Raw genomic sequence first — 15,119 nt, 5'->3', positions numbered from 1 at the left:
TAGCACCATGCTTCCCTGTTTTCCACCGCGGCTAAATATACCAAGCTCAACGCAAACCCACCTTCACCACACGGGGCGGCTGTTAGCGTTCGGGTCGGTCGACTTGTGCTGGGAACTCGCAAGAAAAAAATGCACAAAGGCCTCGTCAATATGCAAGAAAGAGCACTCGTATTGTTGTCGCAAGCGCCCTCACGTCACTCGTTTCCATCCTCCTGGTTGACAGTAGCTGGGGGAATCTAAAAGGGCATCTTCATACCCATGCTCTGGGCCATCTTGGCCATATCGCCTAGTGCGCTGGGGTCCATACCTTGCATCTGCTTCATCATCCGCATCATGTTCTGCGGGCCGCCCATCTGCGCCATCATCTTCGGGTCCATGACCTTGGAGAGCTGCTGCATCACAGCGTTCGGGTTGCGAGCCATCTGCTTGCCGAGTGCCGCATCGCCAGTCTTCATGAGGCCACTCTTGCCCATGCGGCTCACAACGGTCGCGAACTGCTTGTGGCACTTAAGCAGAAACTCAACCTCATAAAGCTGGCAGCCCGAGCCACGCGCGACGCGCGTCTGGCGCGATTCCGAGAGCGGCACGATGCCATCAAGCTCAGCGTCCGTCATACTATCCATCATAAAGAGGAACCGCCGGAGCCGCTTCGAGGCCTCTTCCTCTCCGCCGCCCATGTTCATCATCTCGCTCATGCCCTGCGGCAGGCCAGGAATCATGGACATGACCTTGCTCAGCGGTCCCATCTTCATCACGCTCTGGAACTGTTTGTACATGTCACGCAGCGTGAACACGCCCTTCTGGAACTTTTCGACCATTTCCTCTTGGTTATCCAGCATGCCGCTGGTCTTCACCTCCTCCATCAGTCCGCGGATGTCTCCCATGCCCATCAAACGACTCACGAAGCTCTGCGCATTGAACGACTCAAAGTCGGCAAAGTGCTCGCCCGTACCGTAGAAGATAATCGGCGATCCAGTAGCCGCGACGGCACTGAGAGCACCGCCACCCTTGGCGTGACCGTCCAGCTTGGTAATGATCACACTTCCGACGTCCACCGTTTCACGGAAGGCGCTGGCCTGGTCGAACACAGCCTGACCGATGGTCGAGTCCATGACGAACACCACGTCGTCGGGCTGCACGGCCGCCGAGACCTCCCTCATCTCGGCGAACAAGTCGGCCTCCTGCTTGTGGCGACCACTGGTATCCACGAGAATAAGCTCGTAGTTCTCGGCCCGGAACTGGGCCACACCTTCCTCCGCGATGCGGACGGGGTCGGCCTCCGTGTAGCTACCGTAGAACGGGATGCGCAGCTTAGTAGAGTTCTGCTTGAGCTGGTCAAAGGCACCGGCTCGGAAGGTATCGGCACAGACCATGCACGTCTTCCAGCCCTTGCGCTGGTAGTGGTGCGCGAACTTGGCGATGCTCGTGGTCTTACCGCTACCCTGCAGACCCACGAACATGATGACGTTGCTCTGGCCCTTCTTCATCTTGTAGGGCTGCGCCTCGGGCTCCAGCATCTGCACGAGCTGGTCCACGACCGACTTCTGGATGAGGCGCCGGCGGTTCACGCCCGAGCTCGCGTCCTCGAGGCTCACGGCCAGCTTGACATTGTCGCGCAGCTGCCGCACCAGCTTCACCTGCACGTCCGACTCGAGCAGCGCGCCGCAGATCTCCTTCAGCAGCGCGCTGAACACCTCGTCGTCCACCACCGTCGTGCGGTTGAGCTTGGCCAGCGCGCCCTGCAGCTTGGACCCGAGCTCCGCTAACACCATGGTCGATCGATCGCCCCCGCCTTGTTGCTCTCCCCTTTCGCGTTTGGCACTTGGGATTTGAATGGGGCTTGGAAAACCTTCCCACGGGCATATGCGATGAGGAAGGTTAGACCATCACTCTCGCTTCACATGGCCAGTGCGCCATTCTTCAATCTGCCTCGTGGATGACCAAGTGGCTGCGCTCAGTGCTGTCGCTTGCTGCCGCGCGCTCGCCCCCCGCGTCTCTCAGTACCCGTAGAAGTGCCACCGCCGCCTTTGTGCGCAACATGTCCAGCAGCAGCAGCAGCAGTAGTGACCCCATGAAGCTCTCGGACGAGGAGTGGAAGCAGCGTCTGACGCCCATGCAGTTCCAGGTGCTGCGCCTCAAGGGCACGGAGCGCGCCGGCACGGGCGAGTACAACAAGCACAAGGAGACGGGCGTGTACGTCTGCGCTGGCTGCAAGACGCCCGTGTACACGTCCACTACCAAGTTCGACTCGGGCTGCGGCTGGCCCGCCTTCTATGACGCCATCCCCGGCGCCATCAAGGTGCACCACACCCGTCTGCTATGCAAACGCAGTGTTGCTCTATCTAATTACTGTTGTATGATAACATGCAGGCTGTACCGGATGCTGACGGTCGTCGCACGGAGATCATGTGCGCCAAGTGCGACGGGTGAGGAGGCCGACGCTGCGTTTGAGCGTTTGTTGCTTAGATTCATCTAACGCGATTCGATCTTTTGCTTGTTTTTAGCCACATGGGTCACGTGTTCAAGGGCGAAGGCTTCAAGACGCCTACGGACGAGCGCCACTGCGTGAACAGTGTGTCGCTCGTGTTCCACGCCGGTGAGGTCCCCCCACAGTAATCAAGGATCGTGCCCTGGCTGCTCTGCAACAAATTCTGGAATGAAGTACTGTTGGAACAGACTGTGCGGGCAGCAGAGTAACGTTAACGAATCGGTATTTCAACTCACAGATATGCTTTCCTACTATAGCAAACTGTCGTCTTCTTGGTCGCTGGAGTCTCCGAAGCAGTTATCTGCAGTGAGGTGCTCCAGTTCCGCTGGATGCAGCACGTAGCGTTTCTGATGGTTTATCGTTGTAGGTAGCAGCCAGTCCTTGGTAGTCTCACCAAACACCACCCTGCAGTTCTTCTTCCATCCCTGGTTGAATGGGAACGCACGGCCGTACGCGTGGCATTCGATGGTAGTTGCGCCGTGCGCCAAGAGATACGAGTGAACAGCGATGAAGCCTAGCAGACTGATAGCCAACGCTCCGCCGAGCACAAACCCAACAACAGCCATCGCAGAAAAACTCTCAGCACCACGGGGCGCGTCGTCACTGAAAAGTGCGGCTTGGAACGGCCCAGCAAGAGCCCGTACGCACATCGACAGCGCCAGGAACGCGTACACGACAAACTGGAAGAAGAATTTGTAATTGCCCTCGCCGACGCAGTTGGCGACCCACGGGCAGTGGTGATCTGCACACCACAGACACAAGATGGCACAATAGTGTCAATACATGGCTGTCCAGTTCGGTCGAACACCAGCACCACGTACCCATCTTCAGCACGCAGCGATTACAGAAGCTGCAGTGGTGAGCTCGAAAGGGTTTGATTTGATTGCACCGCCGGCACGAATTCATCGTGGGCGGGCTCTTGCTGCCACCCTCTTCCAGGGCCTCTTGCATCGCGTCCTTGATGCGTTGCACCACAGCAGGCGTCACATACCCGGGGTCTGCGCTCAAACAATAAACACTCAGCACTCGGATTCCTCTCCCTTCCCGTCACTGCACGAGCTCGCACCTGTGAAGACCACCTTGTAGTACGCGACCAGCATGCACCCTACCACGAAGTGGAACAGAGCGACCTCTAGTATCCGCAGCAGAATGTAGAAGCCCACCGCTCGCTGGAACGCGGGAAGCCAGTGCTCGCTCACAAACACGTAGTACTCGAGCGTCACGATCGCCGCCACCATGACCACGGGCAGCGTCGACACCGAGCGAAGCAGCGCACTGGTCACGTTCACAACAACACCATGATGTCAACACCCCATAGACGCAATGGACGCCGCACAGCTTCAGCCTTCCTCCTTACTTGTCATGAACGCGCAGCATTCGCGTCTCCCGAGCGAGATACTGCAACACAACTGAGTCAGTCAGTCAACAATAGCAGCTACGACGGGTTTACCTGTCTTGTGATTTTTATGGTGTGCCACACACCCTTCCATATTCAATATCCGCCTCCCATAGCTGCTATTGCTGGGAACGTGGCAAGCGCAGGCGCAATTCAATAGCCGATCGATCGATCCCCCATTCGAGCTCGAGGCAGGTAACGGCCATGGGGAACACGGTGACGCTGCACAGCGCCTGCGAGTACGGCGACCTGGCCGAGGTGCACCGCCTGCTCAAGACCGCGACGGCCGAGGAGCTGGAGGCCACGGACGACAGCGGCCGCACGCCGCTGCTGCTGGCCGTGGCCAGCTTGAAGCATCTGCGCGAGCACCAGGAGCTGGACGACTTCGACGACCTCCACGGCTTCGGCGACAGCGACGACGAGGCGTCGACACCGGCAGATGAGGAGGAGGCGGAGGCGGAAGAGCAGCAGACAGAGCAGCAGCAGCAGCAAGATCCGGCGGCCAACGAGGCCCGGGACAGCTCCAACAGCAGCAACAGCGAGGCCGAGGAGACCGTGAACGAGGTCAAGGAGGACGCAGACCTGGAGCTCATGCCCAAAGAGGCGGAGATCCTGCACTTGCTGCTGCAGCGCCGCGTGAATGTGGACCACAAGGACGAGAACGGCTGGACGGCGCTGCACCACGCCTGCTTCGTGCAGAACGCGGTGGCCATCAAGATGCTCATCCACGCGGGGGCGCGCCCCATGAGGGAGAGCTACGGCCTGCTGCCGCAGGACTTGCTGCAGAGAGGGCACATGTCCGAGTGGGTCGCGCAAGCGCAAGAGCTGAAGGAGTCGCTGGATCAGATCACGGAAAAGAGCGCGTACGCCATGAAGCTGCTGGCCTTCCGGCCTAGCGGCATCGTTCAGCTGGATATGGGTGGACAGGTCGAGAAGGGCTCGTTCGTTACATGTACGTTAACTGTGCTAGCATGTTGGTTGGAGTGGGGGTTCTAATGGATGTTGGGTACTGGACGCAGTGGAGTACGACGTGCCGGAGACGCATTCCGTGAAGGATTACATCCAGGTGTTGATCTCAGAAGAAGACTCGGCCGATATCGAGATCGGGTCCTATCACTACGTTCCTGCGGGCGCACATGGGCAGCTAACTATCAGCACGAAGGACATCCCACCGACCAGTACGGTTCGCTTTGTGTACGTGAAGTGCGACATCAATACGATGTCGCGGCAGGTGGTGGCTAGCGGCTGCAATGCGGTTGTTCAAGCCTCAGTTGGCGAGATTTTCCAGTACGAGTTGTTCTTGTACGAGCGTGTCGTGGAGGTGGAGAGTATCCCGGAGTTCGAGTTCATCGACCAGCCGCTGATTGTGCTCAAGCGCATTGGTATCGTCGTGGGTGAGGATATTGATTGGGTCACGATCCGTCCAGACAACCACATCGTTGCCGTAAACGACATTCGCATTGACGCGATGGATTTTGCAGAAGCTGTGCGCGTTCTCCAGGAGAACAACGGACGACAATGTACAAAGTTGCTGATGCAAAACTACTCGGCTTGCGGCGACTTTATCCCGGAAAAGATTTTAGGCGTGGGTGTCATTGGCAAGTACGCCTATTTGCATCCGGTCGACGAAGAGCAAGATGCGGAGGGCGATGAGCAGACGTACGAAGAGTGGGTACGCAACAGTCACAGCGACGAGAATGGTGAAGGAACGGCTGAAAATCCGTGCCCTGAGGAGGTGAATTTGGGAGCGGTGAGCACGCTTTCGTCGGCAATTCAGATGCCTTCAGAGACGATCCCGATGTCTACAGAAGCGACGGAAACGTCACCTCCGCCTTCCGTGTTGTCGCTCGCCCCTCCTGCAGAGGAGCGTGTGGAGATCAGCAAAGTGGTTGCTGATGACCACGACGACCCGGCCACGATGGACAGAGAAGAAAAAATATCCGCGTCTTCAACCATAGAGACCGTTGTGCCACTACACAACTCGCTGCAACTCGTAAGTACCTTCGCTTACCGTACCTATTTGACCTTATGACCTGACACTAAATACTCATGCTGTTTTTAATGTGTTTGCAGGTAGCCCAGCTTCAGCATGGCATTTCGATCGGCCACGCGGCTAGATGAACAGCCACTTGCGCCGTGCCCCGGCTGCTGAAGTGCTTGGGGGAGAACTGGTTTCCATATCGTTTGCTAGTGATAAAGTCGAGAGTGCTCCAAATAGAGAGGTCTGCTTTGGAGATTTTGAAGACACCAGCACCAAGCAGAAAGAAGCCGAGGCAAGAACATACAGCAGACAAACATTAAACCAACCCGGTGATTTATTAGCATTTGAGATGAACAATTAAAACCGTGTCTTAGTGTTTTCGTCCCTACTGCTGGCAATCGGAAGAGTGGGGAGGGGTCCTGAATACCTGCACCACTTAGCTTTCCTTGTTCTTCAGAAGATTGCACTCCAACCCCTTCACTTCAAGCTTCCTTCGGTCCTTGTCTCCGGCGGCATTGTTCATGTACAGTTTGTAAAGTTTCGCATACTTGGCTTCTTTTTCCGACTTCGCTTCCTCCTCAGCCTCTTTCGGTTCTTTCTTTTCCAGACACCACCTGGTAAATATTTCCCTGATGTGATGGTGCGTCTCGACCAGTTCCTCTAGCTCCTCGGGGAGCGAGAACAGACCATCTCTGTCTTCGTGGACCGAAGCAGCGTCCGCGTCGTTCTTGTCATCGCTTCGCAGGTGCCGCTGGCCAGACTTGGTCCCTTGTGCGTTCGTGCCCGCGGAGACAAAGTTGCTGGTAGTTAGAAGAACGACCGTGGTGACCAAAAAGGCGTTGTAAGCACGCATCGGTCTTGTGCAGTAGCAGTCGAGTGACCTGAGCTCTTTCTGGTGAATCGTTGAATGAAGCAAGGGGCAAGGAATTCAGAGAATACTATGCCAGCTGAGAACAGCCACACAAGCACATCTTATGCAAACTCTGAGCAACACCACGATGTGTACGAATCGTACAGTACCAATGGGGCAGTTTACGGCACCTTTGGTAGGATCATTGTGTGCTTGAAGTATTTTAATATGTGTTAAAACACATACAGTATATGTACTTCGGAGAACCTGGCAGGTAGTGCTTGTCAATTGATGCACAAGCTAAATAATTTTGATAATCCGAGTTTTTTCTTCATACAACATGCATGCTGCACTACTTTTTGGATTGAAGATGAAAGGTGCTTGCCGACGACAAAGTAAAACGATGCAAAACGCATGCTGTATCGAGGACCCAAGTTTGTAAACCTTTGTTTACAATTGGAACGCCCATCTTTCTTAGACCCTATTGATGTTATGAAGGATCTGATCGAGAAAGAATGGATTGAGCACAGCTGGGTCTGAGGCGGCCATGGCCAAGCTATAGATATCGAGCTGTGATACTCCACTTCAGAGGCAACACAAAATAGTTGTACTGCGAAGTAATTTAAGTACTAGTGAAGAACGCCGTAATAGTGACCAATCTCACACTGCACAAGGAGGAAATCAATCTTTCTTTTTCCTTCTCAATTGTGGGCCTTGAAAAGATCGCTGCTTTGAGCATATGCAACGCTGGCGGATGTAAACAGTGTGATGACAAAGTTTATGGTGCCGCACCATGGGCGCCACCAACGTTAGATTACATATTCCTGCCTCAAAACACAGCATTTTAAAACTTACATTGTTAGATGTAATAGACTGCATTGAAAGCAAGTAAGACAATATAGTGCTACGCGCCGCCAATGCACCACTGGCGAGATGAACCGAGTTGGCGATGAAGCAACAGAACACGAGGCTAGAAGTACTACGAAGTGCTTTTGAAGTCGTATTAACAGTAACAAGGAAAACATCGTGCTTTTGATACGTCTATTTGCTCCTATGCTCCTCCATATCCATTTACACATTGCACTCCAGCACGAACAGTCTTCTTCCATGCTGCGAGCGTAGCAATTTGTATCTCTTGAAGAGCGCCGCAGCCTTCTTTTCGTTTTCGGTTTCTGCCGCCTTCATCACCTCCTCGGGCTTCTTATCTTCCAGACACCACCTTGTGAAGATTTCTCGGATGTGGTTGTGGTGCTCGACATACTCCTCAAGGCGCTCCGGCCACTCAAGCAGGTTTTGGCTTCTCAGGTTGCGCTTCTCGCCGTCAAATGCCGTCGATATTTCGTCTTGGGCTGAGTTCGCCGAAGCGGCAGCCAGGATGATGGCCGTGGCAACCAGAGTGAAGTGACAGACGCGCATCGTAGGTCTTAGCACTCACAGCGGAGCGTGGTCGAGTTGACTTCGGACTCGCTGGGGAAAACGTGGAATGACCACGGGCTCTGGGATCATCAGACCAGCGAAGAGTCGACCGCTATCCACACGTCTTGTCGGCTGGAGCTGAGAGCAGCCGTAAAAGCAGATCCCATGAGCAACGCAGAGCGATCTGCTCTCCGTACATCTGCCACTAAAATGAGACGGGCTGGTGGCTGGACGGTGTGTGTCCACAGCGCGTTGCCACGCCGGTCGTGGTCGTCACCGTCGACTTGCCAAGCAGCTTTCGTTGGGAAACTAGCGAACTGCAGTGCAATTGGCCACTCCGACGGCGACTGGCGGCTCGGTATATCCGGGACTAGAGAGGTTGCTTGCATCGTGCACTGGGCAAGAGCTTCTGGAGGCTGAGCTTGAGTGCTTTTGTATGTAAACTAATACATGTAGTGTTCACGGGTGAGCTAAGGAAAGAATCGATGTTAGCTTCGCCCATCAAGGGCGGGGGTGACACGTGAGTCAGGTGCATTTTTGATCCGCAGCCTGCTGTCTTACATGTACCGTCAATTGAGTGGGAGGAGATGGAGGATCAAAAGGATCAACTTCAGCTCGCCGTGGACGAACGAAGGAAACTTCAGAAACTTCAGATCAAAATCGCTTTTAGACTCTGGTCCACTTCAAAGTCAAAACCAAAATCCTGATTCTGCATTTTTGTGTGTGTACTGTACCAAAATACCGGTATACCGGTATACCGGTACGAACTATATAATAATTACAGTTTGGTCAATCCAACGTGCCCCATTTTGTGGCTCTGGACATCAGGGTTTCCGGGAAGCATCAAGTGACCAGGTGTTTCGGCTTGGCTCCCCTCGTCCCCCATGCGCTCTCGCTGCACGTCACTCCTGCTGCAATCGCGCCGCTCGGCGTCCCTGCAGCTGTCGCGCCTGTCACCCCTGCTGCAGTCCGCGCGATGGCAGCACACGGAGGCCAGCGCCAGGCTTAACGGCGAGAGTCCAGCGGCGCCCGCCCCCGCCTCGTCCCCAGCGCCTCGGAGGGCGCCCAAGCGCGCCATTGAGCGGCGGAAGCGGCCGGCGCGAGCGTCCACCGCAGCGTCAACCGCCAAAGCCCCCGCCTCGACGGCAGCCGCCTCGGAGACCGCGGACAAGGAGGAAGGCAAGAAACGCCCGCTGATGGCTACATTCAAGGACGGCAAGCCCTGGATCACGGTCATGGGGCTCGGAGGCGCTGGAAGCAACGCCGTGAACAACATGATTGCGTCGCAGCTGGAGGGCGTCGAGTTCATCGTGGCCAACACGGACTGCCAGGCGCTGGGCCGGTCGCTGGCGCCGCACAAGATCACGCTGGGCAAGGACATCACCAAGGGCCTGGGCGCCGGATCCAAGCCCGAGCTGGGCAAGCGCTCGGCGGAGCAGCAGCGGAAGGAGATCGAGCAGATGCTGCAGGACAGCAACATGCTCTTCATCACGGGCGGAATGGGCGGAGGAACCTGTACCGGAGCAGCCCCCGTTGTGGCCAGTGTGGCCAGGGACTTGGGCATCTTGACGGTGGGCGTCGTGAGCACCCCGTTCCGGTCGGAAGGACCCAACCGCACCCGACTGGCCAATGCCGGAGTGAAGGAGCTGGCCAAGTACGTCGACACGCTCATTGTCGTGCCCAACCAGAACCTGTTGGCGCTCGCGAACAAGAACACGACCATGCTGGAGGCGTTCCGCTACGCGGATGACGTGCTGCTGGAAGGCGTCAAGGGCGTCACGGATCTGATCGTTCGGCCGGGACTCATTAACTTGGACTTTGCCGACATCAAGACGATACTGTCGAATGCTGGGCGTGCGATCATGGGCTCGGGTATCTCTCGTGAAGAAGGTCGAGCCAGAAAAGCTGCTGAGCAGGCACTGGTGAACCCGCTGCTGGGCGACTTGCCGACTGAGTCTGCGCACGGACTACTGGTGACAATCCGTGGAGGAGAGGACATGACGCTGTTCGAAGTGGATGAGATCATGGAGATCATTCGCAGCCGTGTGCACGACGAAGCCAACATCATCTTCGGCACGTGTTACGACCAGTCGCTAGAGGGCTCTGTGTACGTGTCCATTATCGTGAGTGGTATTCAGACCGATGTCATCTCTCCGCCCATCGGAGGAGCCCACGTCCCTCTTCAGGACTCAAACAAGCGCACAGAAAGCAGCGAGTTCATTGCCAAACCGAAGCCTGATGACGAGGAGAAGCCGGCGGAGCAACGGAAGGGATTATTCGGCCGCTTCTTTTCCCTCTGAAGATATGAAGTTCCGAATAGTATTGAATGAAAGTGAGCGTGGGGGCAGATCGCTGGGCTTGGTCGAGCACTACCCAAGCAGCCTGAAATCGCGACGCTTTTTGCGTGTGGAAGTTATTGCAGCGGAGTTTTTGGTCCTCTGTCGGTATTGATAGAGGCAAAATGTATTGTGTAGCAAGCAAAAGGTGCCCGCGGCATCCTCGCGACAAGCTGTTATTTAATGTCTTTAGTTGGAGAGCTCTGCAATAGCACCCTGGAGCTGAGTGCGAGCATACTCCAGTAGCTCCACGTCACGCTTTTCCACCGAAAGCTTGAGGTTGCCATCAGCCTCATCCTTCTCGTATCCGAGAGCCTTCAGGAAAGCCACACCGCCCACGAGGCTAGCCACGCGCTTGCGGAATGCCGGGTTCTCTAGGTTGATCGTGCGGAACTTGTCCTCGTCGGGCTTTTCGATGAGGTTCTTGACGTACACGTTCAGCGTCTTGAGAGCAGTGAGTCCATCGTTGCCCACGCGGTACTTCTTCAGGATGCCCACGTTTTTCACGATCTGCTCCTTCGGCGTCAGAACCGGACTGTTCTTCTTCTCTTCCTCCTTCTTGGCACCCACATCAATAGGCGCGACGTCAATCGGCGGTCCGCCCAACCGGCCACCACGCGCGTGGCGCTCACGCTTGTCCATCTCGAGCTGCTTGCGCAGACGTTCGCGCTCGCGCTTGGCGTCCTCCTTGTCCTTCTTCATCTTCTCCGCCGCGATCTTCCTCTGGATGGCTTCAATCTCCTCGCGCGCCTCCTGCATCCCCTGTCCTTCGGTACGTCTCTTGAGCTCATTGGCACGCAGGTCCACCTTCTCCTGTTCCTCCCGTTCCGCGCGCTTCTTGGCAATGCGCGTCTTGAGCTCCTCCACCTTGGCCGCCTTCTCCTCGGGCGTCAGCTCACGCTTGGGAGCCGTCTTGGATAGGTCCACAAACTTGATCCGCTCGTCGATATCTGCGTCGTCCTGGTGGTCGCCCAGCCAGTTGATCGCCACCTCCAAGCCCTGGTTGTCCGTGGCCAGCAACGCCTTGCGGGAGCGCAGGTCGTCGAAACCCATTTCCTTCAGCTGCGTCAGCAGCTCCTCGTTCACAGGCGGAGGTCCCATCTCGGCCCCTTCCCCCTCCTCCATCATCTCTTCGTCGTCATCCTTCCGACGGCACACGCCCGTCGCCGGGTCGCACACCATGTTGGAGTCCGGCACGGCCGGCGCAGGCTTGGCAGCGGGTTTCGGGGCCGCCGGAGCCGGCGTGGGGGCGTTCGGCACGAGGCTGACGTTGTTGAACCTCTTGAGTCGCGCCTCGCGGGCCTCGGCCGCTGAAAAGGGCTTGGCGTCGCCAGCTCCGGAGCCCGCGCCGAGCGTCACGCCCGGTGACGCGAAGGGGTTGAAGGCCGACTGGCGCCACTGCTCGATCTTGGCGCGCAGCTGGTTGGGGTCGGCGCCCACGAGCTCGTCCACCTTGCTCTGGTTCACGTAGAAGTGAAAGGTGGGGAAGCCGCGCACGCCCAGCGCGCTGATGAGCGAGCGGTTCTGCGCCTCGTCCACCTCGAGGAACACCACGTCCGCGTACTGGCCGCTCAGCTGGTGGTACACGGGCTTGATGTGCTGGCACGGGCCGCACCAGACGGCGGAGAAGTCCACCACCACCAGCTTCCCGCCCGCGCGCTGCATCTGCGCGTTCCAGTCGGCGTCGCCCTGCACCGGAATCACGCCCATGGCTGCTTCAGAGTTTGGTCTAGACGTTCTGATTGCGTTGTGTCGTTCTGGAAGATTTGTCCACGTTCGCCCCCTCAATCATGGTGTATGATACGTAAACGTGGTGTTGAAAACATAAAGGCAAGTTGAAGTGCAATCAAGGATTGCGCGACCTCACTCCACTGCTACACGCATAATGCGTGTAGCAACCAACAACACGCTACGCGAGGACCACGAGGACCACGCCCAAGCACATCGCCACTGCCACTTTGAAATTTGCCATCAAGCGACAGCTCCCTGGTTTCCACTATGGCTCCCAAGTTACCTCAACCCCCACGGTTCTACTGTGCAATGTTGTTGGTCGTTGCCCTAGCTTGCGTCTATGGAGTCTCGACGGCTACAAACCAAACCATGGGATCTCAGACGCCACTTCATGCTCTCGGTCTTGACCAATCGCGTATCCGAGTCTACCGGCACCTACGGGCAGGCGAAGGCGCCAGCTTCGAAGAGAGGCTGTTCGAAAACATTCCCAAGCTGATGGAGAAGCTAAAGCCAGACAAACAAAAGGCAGCAAACAAGTACTTCGCCAAGCTGAAACTTGGCAAACCTACCTTCAACCTGTTCGACGACCCTGCATTCCAGAAGTTCGAGCGCTTCATGGCTAAGTCTTACAAGAAAACGCCAGACGCAGTGGATGCAGCGATGCTATCAACGTTGACAACTCAATACGGAGATGAAGCTGTGGCCCAGATGCTCGTAGCCGCCAGAAGTTCCACTCTTGCTACCAAACTGGAGGGAGTCCAGTTCTCCAATTGGATTCGCCAGGAAAAAACGGCGGACGATGTGTTCAAGTTGATGAAGCTGGACCAGGAAGCGGACAGCATACTGGAGAACCCCATCTTGAAGCGGACGCTCTAAGCGAGGATCCGTAGAAGTTGCTGCTTGTCAAGATGAAAATTAGCTACTCTAACCTGGAGCTTGCCGGCATGTTTGCGGGCGGGAAACAACGATGTCCATCGCCGAGGGTATGGAAACAGCTCTATTGAATATGTGGCGCGGCGAAAAACAACTAAGTGAGGACGCGGGTTTCAAGCTGCTCAAACTCGACGAAGAAGGTGACAAGTTGTTTCAGAACCCGTTGGTAAACACTTGGGCGTCGTATGTGAAAATGTTGGGCACGGGTTCAGACAAATCGATATTTCTGACTCTAAAGGCACGCTACGGTGAGGGGGATCTGGCTCAAATGCTGCTCAAGAAGAGCGAAAGCACGGGGCCACTTGCTGCAAGATTGGAATACGCGCAGCGCAACAGTTGGATAACCGAAGGGAAGACCGCAGACGATATCTTCAAGCTTCTTAACGTGCAGAAGCAAAACGAGAAGCTTCTCGAGAGTCCGTTATATCATTCCTGGACCTCTTACGTGGCAGGGGTGGAAAGGGGGGACTCGGACGAAGTGGTGGCGTCAGAGCTGAAGACTCACTACGGCGAAAAAGATCTAACATCGATGCTCGATGCAGCAAAAGGAAACCCGAGCACGAAGTCTGTTGCAACCCGTTTGCAGGAGGAGCTGTGACTGAGTAAAGGAAAAAGCGCCGAGGATATTTTCAAGCATCTCAAACTGGATGCAAGTGGAGACGACGTAGTGTACTCCACTAACATGTTAGCTAATTTTACTAGACACTAACTAACAGTTAGTTGTAAACTATACATGTTAGTACTGTATAGCTGTACTGTATAGTTTGAAAATGTATTTGGCAACCATTTGGGAACGATCTACTCCATAATAAGGCTAGATAGGCAAGGAGTGAAGGGATATGTTGAAGCGCAACCTTTAAATAGCAGTGGCTGAAGAGAAATTAAAGATAGGAATATCTTATCGTAGGGTCCCATCTTGTGATACAACTTCAACTCGGGCCATTACTTTAACTATGTATCGTGCTAGCGTTCTTGGCACATATCTACGAATTAAATCCATATCGGATAAGATTAGATTATTGATACATTCTTGGCGCACACGCACTAAATAAAGCTAAGAGTTGAACAAATTTATGTCCTCTAAGTCTGGCTTAAACTTCAAGTATGCCCTCTATGTCTGGTTTGAACTTCAAGTATGGTCTGCAACCTAGTCCCAGCTACACTATGGCCAAACAATGCGAGAACAGGTCAGAATAGATTATTAGAATAGCTTACAAGCGTTTATATAAATAGAGCTTTTCTCCACCTACATTTACTCACGTTGACCTATCTTTGTGCTCTAACGCTACTAACATGTTAGCTCAAAATACTAGACACGAACTAACAGTTAGCTAACATGTATAGCAACTAACATGTTAGCGTTAGGGAGTACAGTAAGACGACGTCTTTACGAACCCTGAGTTGGCTACGTGGGTCTCGTACGTGATGAAGGTGAACAAGCGTGGCAAGAGCGCAGATGAATTTCTAGCTATTGCAGTGCTGGTCGACAAAATCGGAGGGGATTGATCAGCTGAGCTGGCAATGAGCAATAAGGCTTTCGGCCGCAAGGATTCGCAACTTCCGCGACGAGTCACTCGCAGATTTGCAAAAGCTGCAGTTCAAACAATGGCGAAAAGAAGGCGATACTCCCTCATCTCTATCAAGTTGGATGACAATGAGGGTATTTGACAAGAGAAGCACTGGCGTGTTTCTCGGCTACCACGATTTCTACAACTCGCGAGCAGTCTGATAACGCCAGGGTAACATGTCGACTGTGCAACGTACGTTGAACCGCGCAGCGTCAACAGCAGGACATCAACTACGCCATTTCAACTGCCGCGGCTCTACTGTGCGAAGCCGCTGATCGCTCTCGCTGTGCTTGCATGTACGCTATCTCGGCGGCTACAGACGAGTTCACGAGCATCGACACGCCATTTAATCACGAGGCAAATTCGACACTCCAAATGATAGCCATGCCATCGAAGATGAAGGGCTGCTTTTGGTGAAAT

The 15,119-nt window shown here is 55.1% G+C and overlaps 10 protein-coding genes across 10 annotated transcripts; 5 read left to right on the top strand and 5 right to left on the bottom strand.

The window, feature by feature from the left end:
* Nucleotides 1-236: 236 nt before the first annotated feature.
* On the bottom strand, nucleotides 237-1,801 carry PHYSODRAFT_360478 (hypothetical protein; the record flags this gene model as incomplete). Its single annotated transcript, XM_009528066.1, has 1 exon — nucleotides 237-1,801. The coding sequence occupies exon 1, from the start codon at nucleotides 1,770-1,772 to the stop codon at nucleotides 237-239; it is 1,536 nt and encodes a 511-aa protein (XP_009526361.1). The 5' UTR covers nucleotides 1,773-1,801.
* Nucleotides 1,802-2,053: 252 nt separating this feature from the next.
* PHYSODRAFT_455513 (hypothetical protein) lies at nucleotides 2,054-2,613 on the top strand (the record flags this gene model as incomplete). The annotated part of the gene is made up of 3 exons (XM_009528065.1): nucleotides 2,054-2,299; nucleotides 2,371-2,426; nucleotides 2,505-2,613. Coding segments are annotated over 3 exons (411 nt in total), but the record flags the coding sequence as incomplete, so codon positions are not given.
* A 126-nt stretch (nucleotides 2,614-2,739) lies between these two features.
* On the bottom strand, nucleotides 2,740-3,865 carry PHYSODRAFT_331293 (hypothetical protein; the record flags this gene model as incomplete). The annotated part of the gene is made up of 4 exons (XM_009528064.1): nucleotides 2,740-3,230; nucleotides 3,310-3,486; nucleotides 3,555-3,763; nucleotides 3,846-3,865. 4 exons carry the CDS (start codon nucleotides 3,863-3,865, stop codon nucleotides 2,740-2,742), a joined length of 897 nt encoding a protein of 298 aa, XP_009526359.1.
* Nucleotides 3,866-4,088: 223 nt separating this feature from the next.
* On the top strand, nucleotides 4,089-6,224 carry PHYSODRAFT_360477 (hypothetical protein; the record flags this gene model as incomplete). The annotated part of the gene is made up of 3 exons (XM_009528063.1): nucleotides 4,089-4,836; nucleotides 4,904-5,877; nucleotides 5,958-6,224. 3 exons carry the CDS (start codon nucleotides 4,089-4,091, stop codon nucleotides 6,003-6,005), a joined length of 1,770 nt encoding a protein of 589 aa, XP_009526358.1. The 3' UTR covers nucleotides 6,006-6,224.
* Nucleotides 6,225-6,301: 77 nt separating this feature from the next.
* On the bottom strand, nucleotides 6,302-6,718 carry PHYSODRAFT_331291 (hypothetical protein; the record flags this gene model as incomplete). The annotated part of the gene is made up of 1 exon (XM_009528062.1): nucleotides 6,302-6,718. The coding sequence occupies one exon, from the start codon at nucleotides 6,716-6,718 to the stop codon at nucleotides 6,302-6,304; it is 417 nt and encodes a 138-aa protein (XP_009526357.1).
* A 1,068-nt stretch (nucleotides 6,719-7,786) lies between these two features.
* Nucleotides 7,787-8,131, bottom strand: PHYSODRAFT_331290 (hypothetical protein; the record flags this gene model as incomplete). Its single annotated transcript, XM_009528061.1, has 1 exon — nucleotides 7,787-8,131. The coding sequence occupies one exon, from the start codon at nucleotides 8,129-8,131 to the stop codon at nucleotides 7,787-7,789; it is 345 nt and encodes a 114-aa protein (XP_009526356.1).
* Nucleotides 8,132-9,015: 884 nt separating this feature from the next.
* Nucleotides 9,016-10,431, top strand: PHYSODRAFT_300413 (hypothetical protein; the record flags this gene model as incomplete). Its single annotated transcript, XM_009528060.1, has 1 exon — nucleotides 9,016-10,431. The coding sequence occupies one exon, from the start codon at nucleotides 9,016-9,018 to the stop codon at nucleotides 10,429-10,431; it is 1,416 nt and encodes a 471-aa protein (XP_009526355.1).
* Nucleotides 10,432-10,656: 225 nt separating this feature from the next.
* Nucleotides 10,657-12,177, bottom strand: PHYSODRAFT_351153 (hypothetical protein; the record flags this gene model as incomplete). The annotated part of the gene is made up of 1 exon (XM_009528059.1): nucleotides 10,657-12,177. The coding sequence occupies one exon, from the start codon at nucleotides 12,175-12,177 to the stop codon at nucleotides 10,657-10,659; it is 1,521 nt and encodes a 506-aa protein (XP_009526354.1).
* Nucleotides 12,178-12,465: 288 nt separating this feature from the next.
* On the top strand, nucleotides 12,466-13,074 carry PHYSODRAFT_285907 (hypothetical protein; the record flags this gene model as incomplete). Its single annotated transcript, XM_009528058.1, has 1 exon — nucleotides 12,466-13,074. The coding sequence occupies one exon, from the start codon at nucleotides 12,466-12,468 to the stop codon at nucleotides 13,072-13,074; it is 609 nt and encodes a 202-aa protein (XP_009526353.1).
* Nucleotides 13,075-13,156: 82 nt separating this feature from the next.
* PHYSODRAFT_497933 (hypothetical protein) lies at nucleotides 13,157-13,729 on the top strand (the record flags this gene model as incomplete). Its single annotated transcript, XM_009528057.1, has 1 exon — nucleotides 13,157-13,729. A coding segment is annotated over one exon (573 nt), but the record flags the coding sequence as incomplete, so codon positions are not given.
* Between the last annotated feature and the right edge of the window lie 1,390 nt (nucleotides 13,730-15,119).

This window comes from Phytophthora sojae (assembly GCF_000149755.1).
Source record: "Phytophthora sojae unplaced genomic scaffold PHYSOscaffold_4, whole genome shotgun sequence".
In the NCBI taxonomy this organism is placed as follows: Eukaryota; Oomycota; class Peronosporomycetes; order Peronosporales; family Peronosporaceae; genus Phytophthora; species Phytophthora sojae.
The sequence above is the reverse complement of the archived record's forward strand: the minus strand, read 5'-3'. Positions and strand labels throughout refer to the sequence as shown.